Source organism: Rhinolophus sinicus, chromosome 2 (genome assembly GCF_057876585.1).
Source record: "Rhinolophus sinicus isolate RSI-liver-muscle chromosome 2, RSI-T2T, whole genome shotgun sequence".
In the NCBI taxonomy this organism is placed as follows: Eukaryota; Metazoa; Chordata; class Mammalia; order Chiroptera; family Rhinolophidae; genus Rhinolophus; species Rhinolophus sinicus.
In genome coordinates, this window is record NC_142502.1 from 86,823,786 (window position 1) to 86,840,217 (window position 16,432).

General features: G+C 42.2%; 1 protein-coding gene across 1 annotated transcript in view; it reads right to left on the bottom strand.

The window, feature by feature from the left end:
- The window catches only part of LRRC1 (leucine rich repeat containing 1), a 115,130-nt gene that overhangs the window by 40,784 nt on the left and 57,914 nt on the right, over positions 1–16,432 (bottom strand). The window contains exons 3-4 of the mRNA XM_019734770.3: positions 5,722–5,800; positions 2,532–2,621 (exon numbers count right to left, since the gene is read on the bottom strand). Coding sequence (XP_019590329.1) covers positions 2,532–2,621; positions 5,722–5,800 — 169 coding nt within the window. The remainder of the gene's footprint in view (positions 1–2,531; positions 2,622–5,721; positions 5,801–16,432) is intronic.

A 16,432-nucleotide genomic window follows, 5' to 3' on the forward strand; every position in this document is an offset into this window, starting at 1 on the left:
TTTGAGGTGCTACAAGTCTGTCCTACATAAAAGCTTGGCTCTCTTCTCCAAGCTGGACACTCCTGCTCACCCTGAGGGTGTCCGAGCCCTTGGGAAATCCATAGCTCTTGTACTTAATGCCACATACTTTGCTATGGGCCAAAAGGACAAACAGAGGTCCTGGTTTCACCCACACTCAAAAGACACACATGGAGGTGGCTGACTCATTTAACCAAAGGAGCAGAGTTAATTTATGCAAAAGCCACTACCTCCGAATCCATAAAGGTAACAGGAAGTATCAATCAGTCCAGTGGCCATTTCATTTCCTTTTCAATTTTTTTGGAATATCAAATATGTGTGCCTTCTTTATAAAACCATATTGTGAGATGTTTGTTGGTTACTAAATATTTGGCTAAATGTTCTAAAGAAACCATTTGGGATGTTTTTGAGAAATAGAAGAATCTTTTCCATGAGGGAAGTTAAGTTTCAAATAATGATTTTCTTACATTTATGCATTTATGAGACTTCCTCAACAATTCCCCAATTCAACTTTCAAGTATCTTTTCAGCATGGTCTAGGACAGCAGAGGTACCTAATCTTCTTTCTCCAAAGAGGAGAGTGTTCTTTGATTGTTTCTTTCTACTAAGTGCAAACAGGCTGTCGCTTTAGAGTGCATAATACATAAATCTTAAATCCAACGGGTAGAAATCATGAGGTCTCTTGCTATGGTAACAAAAATTATTAAGAACCGGGAACAGGAAACTCTATTTTCCCATTTAATTTCACAAATTAATTTAAAAAAAAATCAGTTGATTCACTTAACTGACCCCCACCGCCGCCCCCAATATTCTTACTTCTTGGCTGATAATTCACCACAGAGTTCAAGCTCAAAGTGGCATTTTCTTTTGGAAACATAAAGCTATAACAGTAACACAAGCTGATTAAGGCTAAAATCAAAACAAAACTAACAATCCCCCCCCACACTACCCTTACTATTGACAGAAAATGAAGAGGCATGAGAAATCCTGAATGTTGGCAAAAAACAGGTACAGATATTACCAGGAAAGATGGGATATAAAATATTGTAACTTATTCTAAAAAGATTATTAAATAACATTTTCCAATGAAACAATGCAGTGGGGAGGGAGAGAGGCACTCTGATTTAATAAGAACATATTTTCTCTCAAAACATTAAACCGTTTTAAAAATATATGAATCAGGGGATAGAAGGGCAGTGATAGGCTGAGAAAGAAAGGGAGGGTGGATGAAGGGGCTTATAGCCCAGAGACCCTGAGGAGCAGGAGGAGGATGGCGTCAGTTTGGGTACTTGAATGACTACTACATGAATTAGAAACATGTGAAACCTGACACAGCAAAAGTGAAGTGTAAGTGCATGAAATCCACAATAAAACACTGCTGTTTCCTCTGCAACTGATACCACAAACTCAGGGTATCTTGGGGGCTTCTTGCCTCCTTCTCCTCCTGAGAGCTGAAGGGCACAATTCCTCATCAGCAAGTCTACTGGCAAAATGGTAATAAGACAACAGCGTGCACCTCAGAAAAATATGGACACAGTCAGCCAGGGGTCTTCTGCCCACACAGGAGGGAAAGGAGGGGACACAACTGTATGTCAAAAACTTCCAGAGACCTCGAGAAAGAGAAACTTTGCAGAACAGACATCTGTCAGAAACACTGTAGTTCTCCAAAAGCAAGGTTCTGTCTAGTCTTAGCGCTGAGGCAGGACAGGGAAACCCCAGGGAATCCTGCAGGACACTAAGGAACATGGGACGGGTCCGCCAGGCTCGGCCGGCCACAGTAGGCTTTTGTCCTGAGTGGTGAGGCATGAGCCATAGGCCTGATTTCACCCACTGTATGTCCTGGAGGTGTGGAAAAGATCTGCTAAGATAATTCAATTAATTTATCCCTGAGGACGCATAACAGAACATTTATTCACCAGCATGTATTTTCTTCAAAGGATTTTATTTCTTGCCACGGCCGTCCTCCCCAACTAGAAGGCAGCGACATGGAAATGTGCCTCCCATTGCATCCCTCTCCCAGTTGCAAGCTTGCTCTCCCAAAAACACAACACCCTCACTCCCATCTCAGGTCTGCAGTGCGCACCCTGGCAGACACAGCTGTTGTTTGGGGGCATGTACTCTACGTTCTCAGTGGAGTCCCTCGTTGGCTCTCCTCCCTGGCATGGTTTAAAATTACTGTGAGTGGTAGTTTCTATTTACTAACCACCTATACAACACATGCTACTTTGCTCAAATTAAATCCTTTGGAATCCTTCATTTAAAGAGAACATCCAAACAAATTAAGATTTTCACTAGTCATAAGTAGTAACATCCTTTTTAACCATTATAATGTAGGGGCAATGGGATGTAAAAAACACAGGAGGCTGGCTATGGTCTTTCTTGAGAGTGAAACTGAAAATTGGGTAAACGGCTTTCTGAGTAGAAAAATAAGAGCCGAATAAGGACAGAAGGGCAGAGTGGATGATATAAACACCCTTTTGCCCTGATATACACAAACTTGACATAAAAACTTACTTGCCAATGTTTTCAGGTAGAGACTGCAATGAGATGTCATTTACAGAAAGACATGTCAAGTTCTGCAATTCAGGAAAGCTTTCTGGTAATCTGAAACAAACAAACAAAACTTGTTAATTGAAAAATAAAAGTGAATAGTGTATGCTAAACATAACTGTAATCATTTCTTCTACATGCTAATTGAAATAACCTCCTAAAATTACATTATGTATGCATGGCATCTTTTTATGTATCAGACACTTATAAGGAAAAAAAAAAAAAACAAGGACCTGATCTACCTAGAAGTACAAGGGCATGATAAATACTTGTTGATAGGGTGATCCAGAAATAATTAAAGAGGAGAAATATGCAAGTTCTAAGCATAAAGGGGAAAAAATGTTCTGAGACTAAGAGCCCTATGAAAGAAAATGATGGTCGTTGCAGCTAAAAATGCCCAGAGTGAAAATACTTTATGGATTAGCAGAAAATACAGAGAAATTTAAGCCCACAAGATTATAATAAAACACAAGACAACTGCTTAATATATATATTTTTTCTGTAGCTTATAATACCCAGAGCAAAGCTATGGATTACTTAGACTTGATCAGCTGACAGCCAAGTGCTACTTTCTTAATATTTTTCTTTTAATTTTACTTAAAATGCCAATCACTTGAGATAATTATCTTTCACTATGTTCTACACAAAAGGACATTTTTTATACTTCCCTTAAACTCTACTGAATAATGAGTTTTCAAAATAAATTATTTAAAAAACTTACAAAGGAAGTTTACTTTCAATATTTCTATGGTTACCAGTATTTAGGGAAGGAAAAAAAAAAAAAGAACTAACTGAAGGAAAAAAAGATCTCATTGCATCTAAATTGCTGAAGGTCCTAATAAATCTACTAATATAGACAACAGAACACATAACTCATTTTGGGGGGGCTAAGGGGAAAACTTCTTGCCTTAGTGATAGTCTCTAGATTAGAACCTTCCATTTCTTTCCTCTTTCCAAGTTCCTTTTAAAAAATCAAACGAATCCTAAGTTCCTGTTTGACATTTAATGTAGATAATTCCAAAGTTCAAAACCAAATCCAGGCCCTGTACAGTAAAAGCCAAAGTAGTATGACGTGTTGAGGAAGCACAATGTTAAGAGAAAGGAATTCTCGTCTGAGATGCTACTCAGAGGGTGCATGATCTTGAAAGGTCATTTAACCTCTTTGAACCTCAGTTTCTTCAGCCTTATAAAATAAGCAGGCCAAGCTAAATGATTTTTAAGGTCCTTTAACTCACTGATACTGTCTTAATTCTTAACCCAGTATACTTGCCAAATTAAAAGGGTTTTACTTCAAGAAACCTGCCAAATATGAGGCCAGGGTAAATCCCAGTAAATCCTCATACAATGTGGGTGTGTTCTAGGTGAGAGAGTTTTGAGACAACGGTAAAAATCGTTTGTCAGCAGACATTATCAAAGGAAAACTAAAGAAGTAGAAAAGGGGATTAAGCAATTGAATGGTTAGGAAAACTGAAGGGCAGCATAATGAATATTTCCCAGCTGCCTAACCTTACTAGCTAGCTGCCTTAAGGATAAGTAGCTTAGTTGAGTTCAACAAACATGTATTGAGTTCTTACTCCATTCCAGAAATTACAGTAGGGCTGGTGACACAACAATAACTAACAGAGGGACACAAGTTAACCCTCTCAGGCTAGTGAGGGAGTCTTCGTCAGAGCAATAACTTAAACGTCAGTTTCAAGTGTTAGGAAATAAGTGTGCCCAGAGCACCACAGACAACCAGAGGACGAGGAGACCCTGGCGATTAATCACGGCATGCGATGCTCAAACTGCACCCCAAAGGAGGGGGAAATGGCTGGCATCGTCGAAAAGCGGGAGGAGTGAAATGCATGACCTACGAGCACGTTATTACCGCAGAGCATGATGTCTGACACGGGCAACTGACAAATACAATGATAAATGCAACTGACCATGAGGGTGGAGAGACAGACCAAGGTGGGCGGTGGTGGGGGAGGCTTGCACAACCCACCAGGAAGCTTGGCCTTCATCTTATAGGAACAGGAGTTACTGACAGGTGTGAAGAAGAGGGACAACTGTACGGATGATGGTTCAGAAAGAAGAGAAGACTTGAGGACAGTGATGAGTTAGAAAGCTATTAGGTTAAAGCTTACTAGATGACTATTTTTCATAAAAAATAAATAAATGTCATTAGGAACTTAACCACTGAAATTCAAAACAGGGAAGCCAGAAATACTCGAAAAACCACATTTACTTCTTGGAAATAAGCAGATATACAAAGCATTCCCTAGCACTCCATACCCCCAAGTCCCAGGAAATTTTGAAATGGGTGAGATGAATCCCAAATTTTAATTTAATCTTTATTTTCCTATATCCTAAGGGGGAAAAAAGGTAGAGAAGAGTACCTTTCTCATGAGGCTGCTCACACTGTCTTAAGAATCTTAGAAATGGACCCACCTGGCCCAGAGAGACCTCTGGAACAACGCTGAGGGCAGGCTGTGCACTGCTGTGTGGGCTCCCGATGGAGCCGGGAGCCATAACAAGGGGCTCCTCATAACACCACTCAGCTCTGCCCAGGCAGCATGCAGTGCCACACCTGCAGGAAGGGCAAAGCTTGGACATTCAGGACTCAGTACCAGACAGTGACAGGTGGCTCTAGCTGGAGGGATAAACCCAAAGCAATCCTCACAGCGATTGCTAAAGTAAGGAAATAATGGTGTCAGAGTTTGGGGGTTGTTTTTTTTAAGGAGAGTTAGAGGAAAGATGAGATATTAAATATGACTTGTTCCTGGAGTGAAAAAAATATCTCTAATAGGACTTCTTGAATACTACGGGGTAAGCTCTATGGGAGCCCAGGGCTCAGTCTTAGCCCACAAGACAAGATGGATCAATAGGAGATTTATAAACTACTCAATTCTTCACATGGCTTCAGAAATGCACTCATCGCTTCTGTTTTGTACACTCCACTGTGCCTCAGCCTCTCACTGTCCCATCAGTAGCACAGTGTGCCTTTCATTGTACAGCTATTTATAAGTAAGTATCTGTGAAGGTCAACCATCCTCGATCAAGACAGCAATCCATCCAGGTAACTCCAAGATGGGTACCCTGGCCGTGTTCTTTGCTTGGTTCTCAGAAAAGATATCCTTAGTCCTATAGACAGAAAATCAAGCAGAAAGTTTACCTAGTCAGTGGGTTTCCGCTGAAGTCAGCTATCTGTAGTGCTTTACAGAATGAGATGCTTTCTGGAATTTCAGGAATATCTGTAGGAGCAAAAAGAAAACTATCATTTATCACCATTGTCAACAGTTTTCATCATCCCCAAATGGACCACAGTCACAGAGAATACCTGGAAATTGTGACCTCTATTCCAAGGTGGAATGGATTTCTAAAGTATTTTTCTACATCTATTGTATATTTGCTTTAATAGAAGATAATATGCTTCTTTTTTTTTTTTTTTACTTCTTTTTTTTATTAGTTTGAGGTGCACAAGACAAAGCAAAACTTAGACGTTTATCATTTATATCCCTCACACTGTGTGAACCCCCCTCCCCCATCCACTATCCCTCTGTACGTTCCCCAAATTAATTTTCAAACCCCCATGGCCATCTTGTGGTTACCGACTATTTTTCAAAACCTCTCACCTTCCCCTTATCCCCACCCCCCCGCCCCTCTAGCAACCCTCAGTTTCTCCTCTATGTCTCCAAAACTGTCTCTGATTAGTTCATTCACTTATTCTTTTCTTTAGATTCCGCATATAAGTGAGATCATATGGTATTTGTCTTTCTCTTTCTGACTTGATAATGTGCTTCTTAACAGGAGTACATTAAGAAATATTCAACAAATACCAACAACAAATACAAAGCCCCATCATCCTATCAAAAGTCATGGATGATATGAAAAAATGCTCAACATCACTAATCATCAGAGAAATGCAAATCAAAACCACAATGAGATATCACCTCACCCCAGTCAGAATGGCTATCATCAACAAGACAAATAGTAACAAATGTTGGAGAGGCTGTGGAGAAAAAGGAACCCTCATACACTGTTGGTGGGAATGCAGACTGGTGCAGCCGTTATGGCTGGCAGTGTGGAGGTTCCTCAAAGAATTACGAATAGAATTGCCGTATGACCCAGCAATCCCTCTCCTGGGTATCTACCCAAAAAATCTGAAAACATTTAGAGATAAAGACACGTGTGCTCCAATGTTCATTGCAGCTTTGTTTACGGTGGCCAAGACATGGAAACAACCAAAATGTCCTTCGATAGATGAATGGATAAAGAAGTTGTGGTACATATACACAATGGAATACTATTCGGCAGTGAGAAAAGATGATATAGGAACATTTGTGACAACATGGATGGATCTTGAGAGAGTAATGCTGAGCGAAACAAGTCAGACAGAAAAAGCAGAGAACCATGTGATTTCACTGATATGTGGTATATAAACCAAAAACAACAAAAGAACAAGACAAACAAATGAGAAACAGAAACTCATAGACACGGACAATAGTTTAGTGGTTGCCAGAGGGTAAGGGGGGTGGGGGGGAGGTGAGGGTAAGGGGGATCGAATATATGGTGATGGAAGAACTGATTCTGGGTGATGAACACACAATGGGATTTATAGATGATGTAATACAGAATTGTACACCTGAAATCTATGTAATTTTACTAACAATTGTCACCCCAATAAATTTAATTAAAAAAAAAAAAGTCATGGATGGCATTCTGTTGGAATTCCCATTAGGCTTTCTTTCTTTAGGTTTTCATACGGCTGTATCAGTACAGAGGATTCTAAAGTATACATTATTAATTATAGATTTTCTTCTTGTTATAAACACAATTTGGAAAATACAGAAAAGTCCAAAGAAAAATTTGAAATAAAAACCACCAACATTCCCTTCACCCAAAGACAGTTTTATTCTGATGTATTTTTTTAGTTTACATTCATACACACACACACACACACACACACACACACACACAGTGTGTGTAAATACGTTATATTTCCAAATATTAGGTTCACGCTGACTTGGGTTTTTTCACTTTATATTATATTACAAACTTTTTCCTCTGCCATTATTGGTCCAAATACTTTGCCATTCTTAACAGGAGAAGAGTCCACTGCATATGGTTTCATATTTTATTTAATCAATCCCCAGTTGTTGGACATTTAGGGTGTTACCGAGTTCCTGATGTTATATTATGTTCATTTCTGATTATTTTTTTAGGCTAAGCTCCCAGAAGTGTAATTACTGTGTCTCTACAGCACTTGATAAATATTGTTAAATTGCCTCAGAGGGGGGAAAGTTTCACATATTGATACTTCCCTCAACTTGTACAGAGGGCCCGATTCAACATCTCTCCCCCTCCTTTCTTTCTCTTACATTTTAAAAACTGCAAGTGTTATTGGTAAAACAGTCTGGCATCATTTTGTTTTATACGCCTTTTATTGCTACTGAAGCCAAATATTTTCTCCATGTTTACTGGCAACTAAGTACTGTGATTCTGAAATGACCAAAATTTGTTTTTTTAAGTTCTTCTTTCTCTTAATACAAAAGCTGAGGTTATAGCTTTTAGGGCTTTAAAGGTGAGTTTATAGCATTTAATTTCAAAAACACATTTATTTTGGACACATTAACATTAAGAAGGGCTAAAATAGAAAAGGTTCTCCTTGGTCCCATGCTGTTTCTTCCACCAGTTGGACAAAAGCAAGCTGAGCCAAAACATACCTAATATTTCTAAATTGGGGGTGGCAGTGAGAAGGGAGAAATAAAGGGAAAAGGGGATGCCTTGGTCCTACAACCACGAGGTAATCAACAACTACATAAAAGCTTTTAGTTCAGATTTAAATTTGTGGTAACATGCTCCTCACACTATTCTCCGCCTTGCATGGTCATATGACGTAGTAAAGAGCAAACACTACAATCCCAGTTTCATAAATATAATAGCTACATATTGCCCACAGTTGAGTCTGTAATGGATTTTTAAGACACACAAACATTTGTGGGCCCTGAGGTACAAATACAGTGGGAGATCCTTTTACGCGTATTACCTTAATCTAAATAGAAACTATTTTAATTTACAGATAATGGTACCAAATGGACACTGAGGCTCAGACAGGTGAAGCGCCTGCCCATCATCACCGCCTGCCTCACTGAGTGCTGGCCGCCCACACTGGCTCAGGCACTGCCCTGCTTAAGAGTGAATGAACATCCATGAAATCGCCACAGGATGAGCACTGCTATCTACATAGGCAAGTGAGGCAACGACATGCTATGTTCTGTCTTGGTCTGAAAGGTGCCGCTTGGCCTGTGCACTCCATTGGCACCCTCTTCTGCCACTGCGACTCAGGTCCCAGGGAGTTTTTATCTGAGGTCTGACAATTAAGTTTGCGAACCTGTTGCTAAGATGTTGCTAACTGTTTTTGATATCAGAAGGATTATTCGTTATGAATTTGCACCAACTAGACAAACAGTTAACGAAGTTTACTATTTGGAAGTGCTGAAAGGCTGCGTGAAAAAGTTAGACGACCTGAACTTTTTGCCAACAATTCATGGCTCTTGCATCACGACAATGCACCAGCTCGCACGGCACTGTCTGTGAGAGAGTTTTTGGCCAGTAAACAAATAACTGCATTGGAACACCCTCCCTACGCACTTGATCTGGCCCCCAGTGACTTCTTTATTTACCCAGAGATAAAGGAAATATTGAAAGGAAGACATTTTGATGACATTCAGGACATCCAGGGTAATATGACGACAGCTCTGATGGCCATTCCAGAAAAAAAGTCCAAAATTGCTTTGAAGGGTGGACGAGGTGCTGGCATCAGTGCATAGCTCCCCAAGGGGAGTACTTCAAAAGTGACCATAGCGATATTCAGCGATGAGGTATTTAGCACTTTTTTTAGGATGAGTTTGTGAACTTAATTGTCAGACCTCATATATAATTATATCATAAATTATAATTATACAATAATAATGATTAAGCCTTGAATAAACATCTATTTACACACAAATATTAGAAATAATGGCATTTTCTAGTGTTTAAGGAATGTACTCCGAAACTTCTACTTGCCAACATTCAGCTTAGTTCAAGCTTCTATATAAGGTGAAACAAAAATAATTTTTAGTCATATTTGTCATTAATTCAACTGTTTTGTCTCCCGTATGTCCAAGAATAAAAGCATAAAATTTAATTTTTATAAAATGTCTGAGAATGATTGTAAAATTAAGTAATCCTTTCCCTGTAACTTTCTTAAGAGAGCCTTGAATTCAGAGCCCCTCTAAGCTAGCATTATTTCTGAATCAGAATTGCTTTGAATTAGTGAGACATGCGTAGTTGTACTTCAGAAATAAAGTACCAAATCTGTAGTTTACCAATATAACCATTATTACAGCCAGGATACAGGAAATAGATAATCAGCCTTCAGCTCTCAGTGCAAAGCTCTTTTTCAGCACCACCCACCAGGCAGACAACAATCCTGGCTGCATTAGCCCAAGGGCTTCTGAGGCAGAACACAGCTTTCACCACAGCTACTGACATTTAAAAAACGATTTAAAGGGACACTCCCTGCCCTTCCTGGCACTCACTTCTTGGCATCCATGCTTAACAAACACATCAAGCTGAGAGTCCACCTCCTCCTACCCTCTTCCCCTCCCCCAAATAACACACAGGCTTCAGTCCACATTCTTTTCTGGGGAATGGAGCCACCTTCCCACAGGCCCAGGACTCTCCTGCTGGACCACATCCTTTCCTCAGAAGCTGTAGCCGTTTTAGGGCCTTTCTGGGGATGGAGACAGACTGGACCAAGTGCCCTCTCAGGTTCTTCCACGGATGTGTGAGTTTGGAAACTTCCAGGACATTTCCTTTTGTGGAGGGCTGTGCACAGACAGCCCGTTTTGTCTATGATCAGAGCTCCGTGCATAGCACAACAAGTTCTTCCTGAATAAATTAATTTCCCGCTGGCATTTATTCTTGTTCTATACAAATAGTATCTCTTCTCCTGGGTTCAAGACCTAACTGATGTTAATAAGTTATACGGCCAGGTTCTCTCCACCGAGAGTACCACGAAACGCTAAGAAAACACGTCCTGCATGTTTTCGTGGCTATTCTCTAAGATGACCTAATACCTTCTGACAGCATTAGGAAATGAAGTTAAAGGTGACTAGAAATGCTTAAAGAAAGCACAGGATGACCTCCATCTATTCATTGGTCTTTCTGTAAAACTGCAAAGAACAACATTTTAACCTCAGGACATATTATATGGACAGTTTCTTATTAAACACAGGGCTACCCTCAGCTCCACCATCCCCACCGTGCGAGCTTAATGAGCAAGGTCGGGGTCCCGGGTGCAGTCCAAGCATAGACACTTTCCTTCCCCTAGTTCCAGCCTCACTGCCCACTGAGGACCCTTTACCTAGAAACGTGTGACAGCAAAACAGCCAACAGCTGAGGCTTACTGAGCAAGTCCTCAATGGCAGGCATGATTCTCAGCACTTTGCATAAATTAACCCATCTAAATTGTCACAACTCTACACAAGTTACCGTTCTCGTGTCCGCTCTCTGAATGAAGGACGGAGGCACCCAATGCGAAGGGCCTCGCCGAGTGTACACGGCTACGAAGTGGGGCCAGGATTTACACCTGGGCTTTCTTACCCCAGAACATGCCCTCTGCACCACAAAGTTCTGTTGTCTCTACAAAGCATGAGTAAGGTCAAGAGAAACCACAAAACTCAACCCACGTGCCCTGCTGCTACCCTGGCACGTGCCACCTGTGAAAGCCAAGGATGACGCTGTCTGAGTCTCCAGCAGCCCGACGGAAGGGGGGCCAGGCCCATCCGACCTCTTACAATAGATTTCAACTTTTTCTTTACCTAAATCTTCCGATTAAACAACGCCAAACTAATCTTTTATTTTCAAGATAACATAATAAAAATACCGAAATAACAAAAAAGACGCTTTAAAATGTAATTCTGTGGTGTGGCTAATCTTGACCAACTTTAAATTATGATTTAGTATTGAAATTAAGAAGAGTATTTGATTAAGTACATAACATTAAAATGTTTCATAGTTATTTCTCGCTTAATGTAGCTCCTAAAGGGGGGGGGAATGTAATTAGCACTATCAAGGAAAAGGCAATATGGTGTCATAAACCGTCAATTAAACCTTCCCTGAATCCCCTCAGACAGATTAGGCCTCCCCTAGTGCCCAACCGTTCTTCTTTGAAGCATTTTGCTCAAAAGTGTATCATACTATGGAAATGGACTCAGTATGTTGCTCCCCCCCGAGCTGCTCCCCTAGCGCAGGGATCAGACCTGGATTGCCCCCCAGTGTCTTCCCGTATTCACCACACTGCAGCCCCTCAGCAGGCCTTCGGCAAACTTCCAACCTGCTCCAGGCCTGGAATCACAACACAGCTTCCTCACTTCACTGAGGTCTGAGTCTCCACTTCATCCACCCACCAGCGCTACTGAGAGGCAGAATGAGACAGCTTACATGGTGACTTGGTAAAGTACACAACTGCAAAGGACTAAAGAGGGGGGAGGAAGGCAACCCCCGCGACAAGGTACAGGTTGGTTTTGTTAAGTGTGGGTCACATTTTATATCAACATGTGGAGTTTGGTGCATGGGTTTTCCTGCTCTCCTCTCATCCCCAACAAACACTCAGACCAGAGGGAAAAAAACATCACGAACTCTGTCAGTGTAGAAAGAACTGAGTCTTTAAATACGTCCCCTGTTCTTAGTATCCAGTCTTGGACAAAAAAAATGTGTAAGTGCATGAATGGTCAAGAATTTGAGGATGGAACCTCAGTGCCACGGCACTGATGTGAAACCAAATCAAAGACAAATGAAAAATAACTTAGCTTAAACGCATGGTACCATCACAACGAAAGCCAGCCCATGAACTGCCCTGCAAAGAGATCCAGGGGCAGAGATGGCTCCAACAGGAACCCGGCAGCTCACAAGTGTACACATGGATAGGAGACCGCCAACCTTCCCTACACTCTGCCTCAACGGCCAATAAGCCACTTCAAGACCTGGGCAAGACGAACAACTTCCCAATTAGAGTTTAGTTACATTTGTCTTTCTGGTTCAAAGAGAGAAAATGTTTCAGACATGACCTACAAGTTAAGTCCGCTTGGGTTTTCCTTCTCATGGAAACTAGCAACATTTATATTGAGCACTTTCTATATTTAAAAATGTTAAAATGCTGTGGATGACCCAAGAGCAAAACACAAGATTATGAAGCACTTGCTCTTCTTCCCATCCAACGCTGCCCCCTCCTAGTACTAAGAGGAATTCACTCAGTGGATTAATATTGTTGCTCACGCACTGAATTCTCCACACGCTACAGCAACTCCTGGTAAGAAGAAAAAGTACAGCAAGGCCAACGCCGAGCTGGCACTGAGGCTCCAGCTGGCTGGCGTGGTATCAAGAGTGCATGCACACACATGCACTGACACACACACACACACACACACACACACACACTCCTCCTTCCAACCACAGGCACGTTATACTTTTTAGCACAATACTTCTACGTTAGATGAAGATTAGAAATTGCTACCTGACGGCCTCGTGCTCAGAGAAGCCTCTTGGAATTAGTCACCTGACAGTTACCTCAGACACAAGTAGAAAGTCTTGTGCACTGAGAGAATAGCAGGGGACAGACTGGGACCGGTAAACGTGACAGGTCTGGCTTGGGGGAAAAAGGTCCCCTCCCCCCAAGCCCTGCTGTCCCACCTGACTGTGAGGCTGCAAATAAGAACGTGTGATACATACACCAGGTGTCGTGACCTGCATTGTGCCAACATCCCCGCTAATCCTTACAGCGAATCCGAGGTAGACAGCAGTGGTCCCATTAACAGAGGCAGAAGTGCGCTCGGAAACGTTTCATTCTCCAAGGCCACTCTGCTGACATGTGCAAGGGAAGAGCTTGGAAATGTAACCTCAGTCCACCCGCCTCCGGGCTGAGGAAGACGGTGAAGTGCCTGTTGATGTGAAGAGTCCAGTTCAATCAGCTCGAAACGTGCTGGAATCAGAGATGTCAGTAGCGACGCACAGGGAGACGGGGAGGGAAGCACAAGCCTGAGGTTCTCAGACACCACTCGGCAGGCAGTGCTTTTACACAGAGATGGGGTGAGGAGTGGTCTGAAGGGAGAGAGAGCAAGTGGGTCTCTTGTTATGGGGACAGGGGGCACCCAACAGGCAGAGGCGAAGAGAACTGTGGGAGCCGGCCAAGAAGACAAGGGAGCAGAGTGTCACTGAGAAGGTTGGTCAACATGGCAACCAACAGGTAAAGAAGGTGGGGACTTCCCTACTGGGAATGTGCTGTCACCTCTGAGAGAACGTAAACAGAGTGGTCTGAGGGGAGCCAAACCGCAAAGGATGAGAAGCCCGTGGATAAAGGGGAGGCGGGTATAAAACAGTAGCTGCCAAAGTCCAGTCTGCGGCGCAATATTCATAGTTGGTAAGACGAGGAAAATGGAAAGAAGGTGATCCAGTTTTCTGATCATGAAGCTCAATTATTTAAAAGGACTATAGTCGAATCCGAGATTATATCCTGACTGGGGATGCTGAAATCCCTTTGTCTTCTACAAAATTGACAGGGATGGTTTTTTCTTATCAAAATAGTCAGCAAGCCTGTGTCACAACCCCATTAAAAAATAAATAAATAAAAATTATCCTGCTCCATTAAATCTAAAAGCCAGAGAACCTGGGTAGAGCATGCCTTCAAAATGTCTGGCAATTACAGGAGGAGAAGAGGGGTTTAGAGCTTAGGAGAATAAGGTCATTGTGTTTGGGCTTGATTTGTTTGTTCGGAGGATCTGCAGAGTTACCAGAGAGGCAGTTAGGAGTGGGACGGAAGAGAGCGGTGGAAGCTCGTTCCGACATTTGCTCAGAAATCAACGAGGAGGGCAGCGCGCAGGGTCAGGGGAGAACCAGAGAACGAAGGCTTCAGAACCTGGCTAGGTGGAAGGGACGGCAGGAGCCCTGGAGCAGCAGGCTGCCTGGTGTAAGAAGGGGATGAGACCCACCAATCGCAGCAGAGGTGAATGACAAAATCCCATGTCTTTAGAAGGAAATTAGTTGCTACAGTAAGAAACATTCCTGGCAAAAACAAAAGAATCACTGCATCTAACGAGGCAATGTTTCACGGAGGGAGGGAGGGCAGGATAACGGGAGGGTTACACTGGCATGGAATGTAGGATCCCATTATGTACAAAAACCATGAATAGAGACGTAGCCAAAGATAGAATTCAAATGCTACAAAAAAAGAAACAACTAGCAGTGAACAGAGCAATCGTGTGAGAGGAGATGCTGACAGGCCGTAGTGAAATACGTAATGTTGTGACTTTGGGCACACTCAGTACTTCGTATTGCTTCATTTAGAATTATTTACTACTCGGGTAAAACAAGGTCCTTGTGTGCCAAACAGGCTGGCTGATTAAGGCAGTCTGAATGTCATGCTGCTGGCTGCCTGACTCAATCCTGCTTAAAAATATCTGGGATTGTTAAACAAGACTAAATATGAATGCATGATCCAAGTCTGCATTTGCTGCCACAGCTGTTTTTCTGGATGTGCAAGGGGGGAAAAGAGCTAAATGCAGATTGTTCTCAGAGCCATCATCCCATTTATCATATTATTCCAACCACCACAGACTCACCCAGGAGGCAGCTAACCTTGTAGACATAATTCCACCCAAGCAGCCTTCCCAGGGTTTGTGAAGGGAAGATGAGCACGAACACAATGCAGAGCAGAAAGGCTGAGGTGGGTCCCTCTGCACACAGCAGGATGGAAGATGAGACAGAGGGACCCTTTGTCAAAGTCTTTTTTTAGAATCCAGGCACTTTGCTAGCAGCAAAGAGCTTTCCCAGTTCAGAAGGTTTTCCCCTAATTGTAGCCACAATTACCAAAACAACCTTTACGCCTCAGCTTTTCCTCCCCAGCAGAGTTGGCTAAACAAACACAAGCATGACTTCAGATACAAGATCCTGATTCACCAAAAAAAAAAGAAAAGAAAAAAGTGAAAAAGATTAGCAGAATATTAAATGTTGGCTTTCCTATGGAATAATGGGAAGAGGGATATATGTGGACAGTTAGTCATTCTTTTTACTTACCCTCCTCCCCCAAAAAATATGTATGATTTTCAATAATGTCTACTTAAACCTCAAGATAACAGCAACTAAATACCAAAAACTAAAAAACAATATTTGTACTCACTGGCTATTTCAACATTCACTCAAAATTACAGCTCATTTTAATTATCCCCATATGATATGGACAAAATTACAACTACTGGTATTTATGTGTAGAAATCCAGGAAAATGAAGTCTTCTGATAGATGAGTGTTCTGATCCAGAAACGAAGTCTTCAACTTTCCCCCAAATCTCCGCCTTCCCTCGGCCACAAGAATCTCTCCCTGTCTAAACTGCACAGGAGCCCCTGTGGTCAGCCCCACTCCTTTGCATGAACTCTGTGGGCTGATTCCATGCCGTCTTGTGCTACCGTTTTAGGGACACCTCATCTTTCCAATAGAATCTGTGATTCTTGTCATCCGGGATAAACATCCTACTATACTGTGTTTGCTTCTCACACGTCCACACCAAGCACAGTGTGTGTCAGCTACAGACTCAACCACAGGCTAGAATGAGTCATTCAGACTCCCAGAAACACTCTCTGGGTAAAGCACAGACAGAGGAGAGGGTGCAGGCCACAAGAGAACAGCCCGGTTCTCCAGAAGTTCAGGGGGAAGCCGTTCGGCACAGATAAACCATCCAGAAGGCTGATTCGCACCAGGCCTCACCAGCTTTTTCCAGTACACATCCCTAAACCAGGTCTAATAAAACCACTGAGTATCCCAGAGGCTGGGGATTCTCACTGTGGG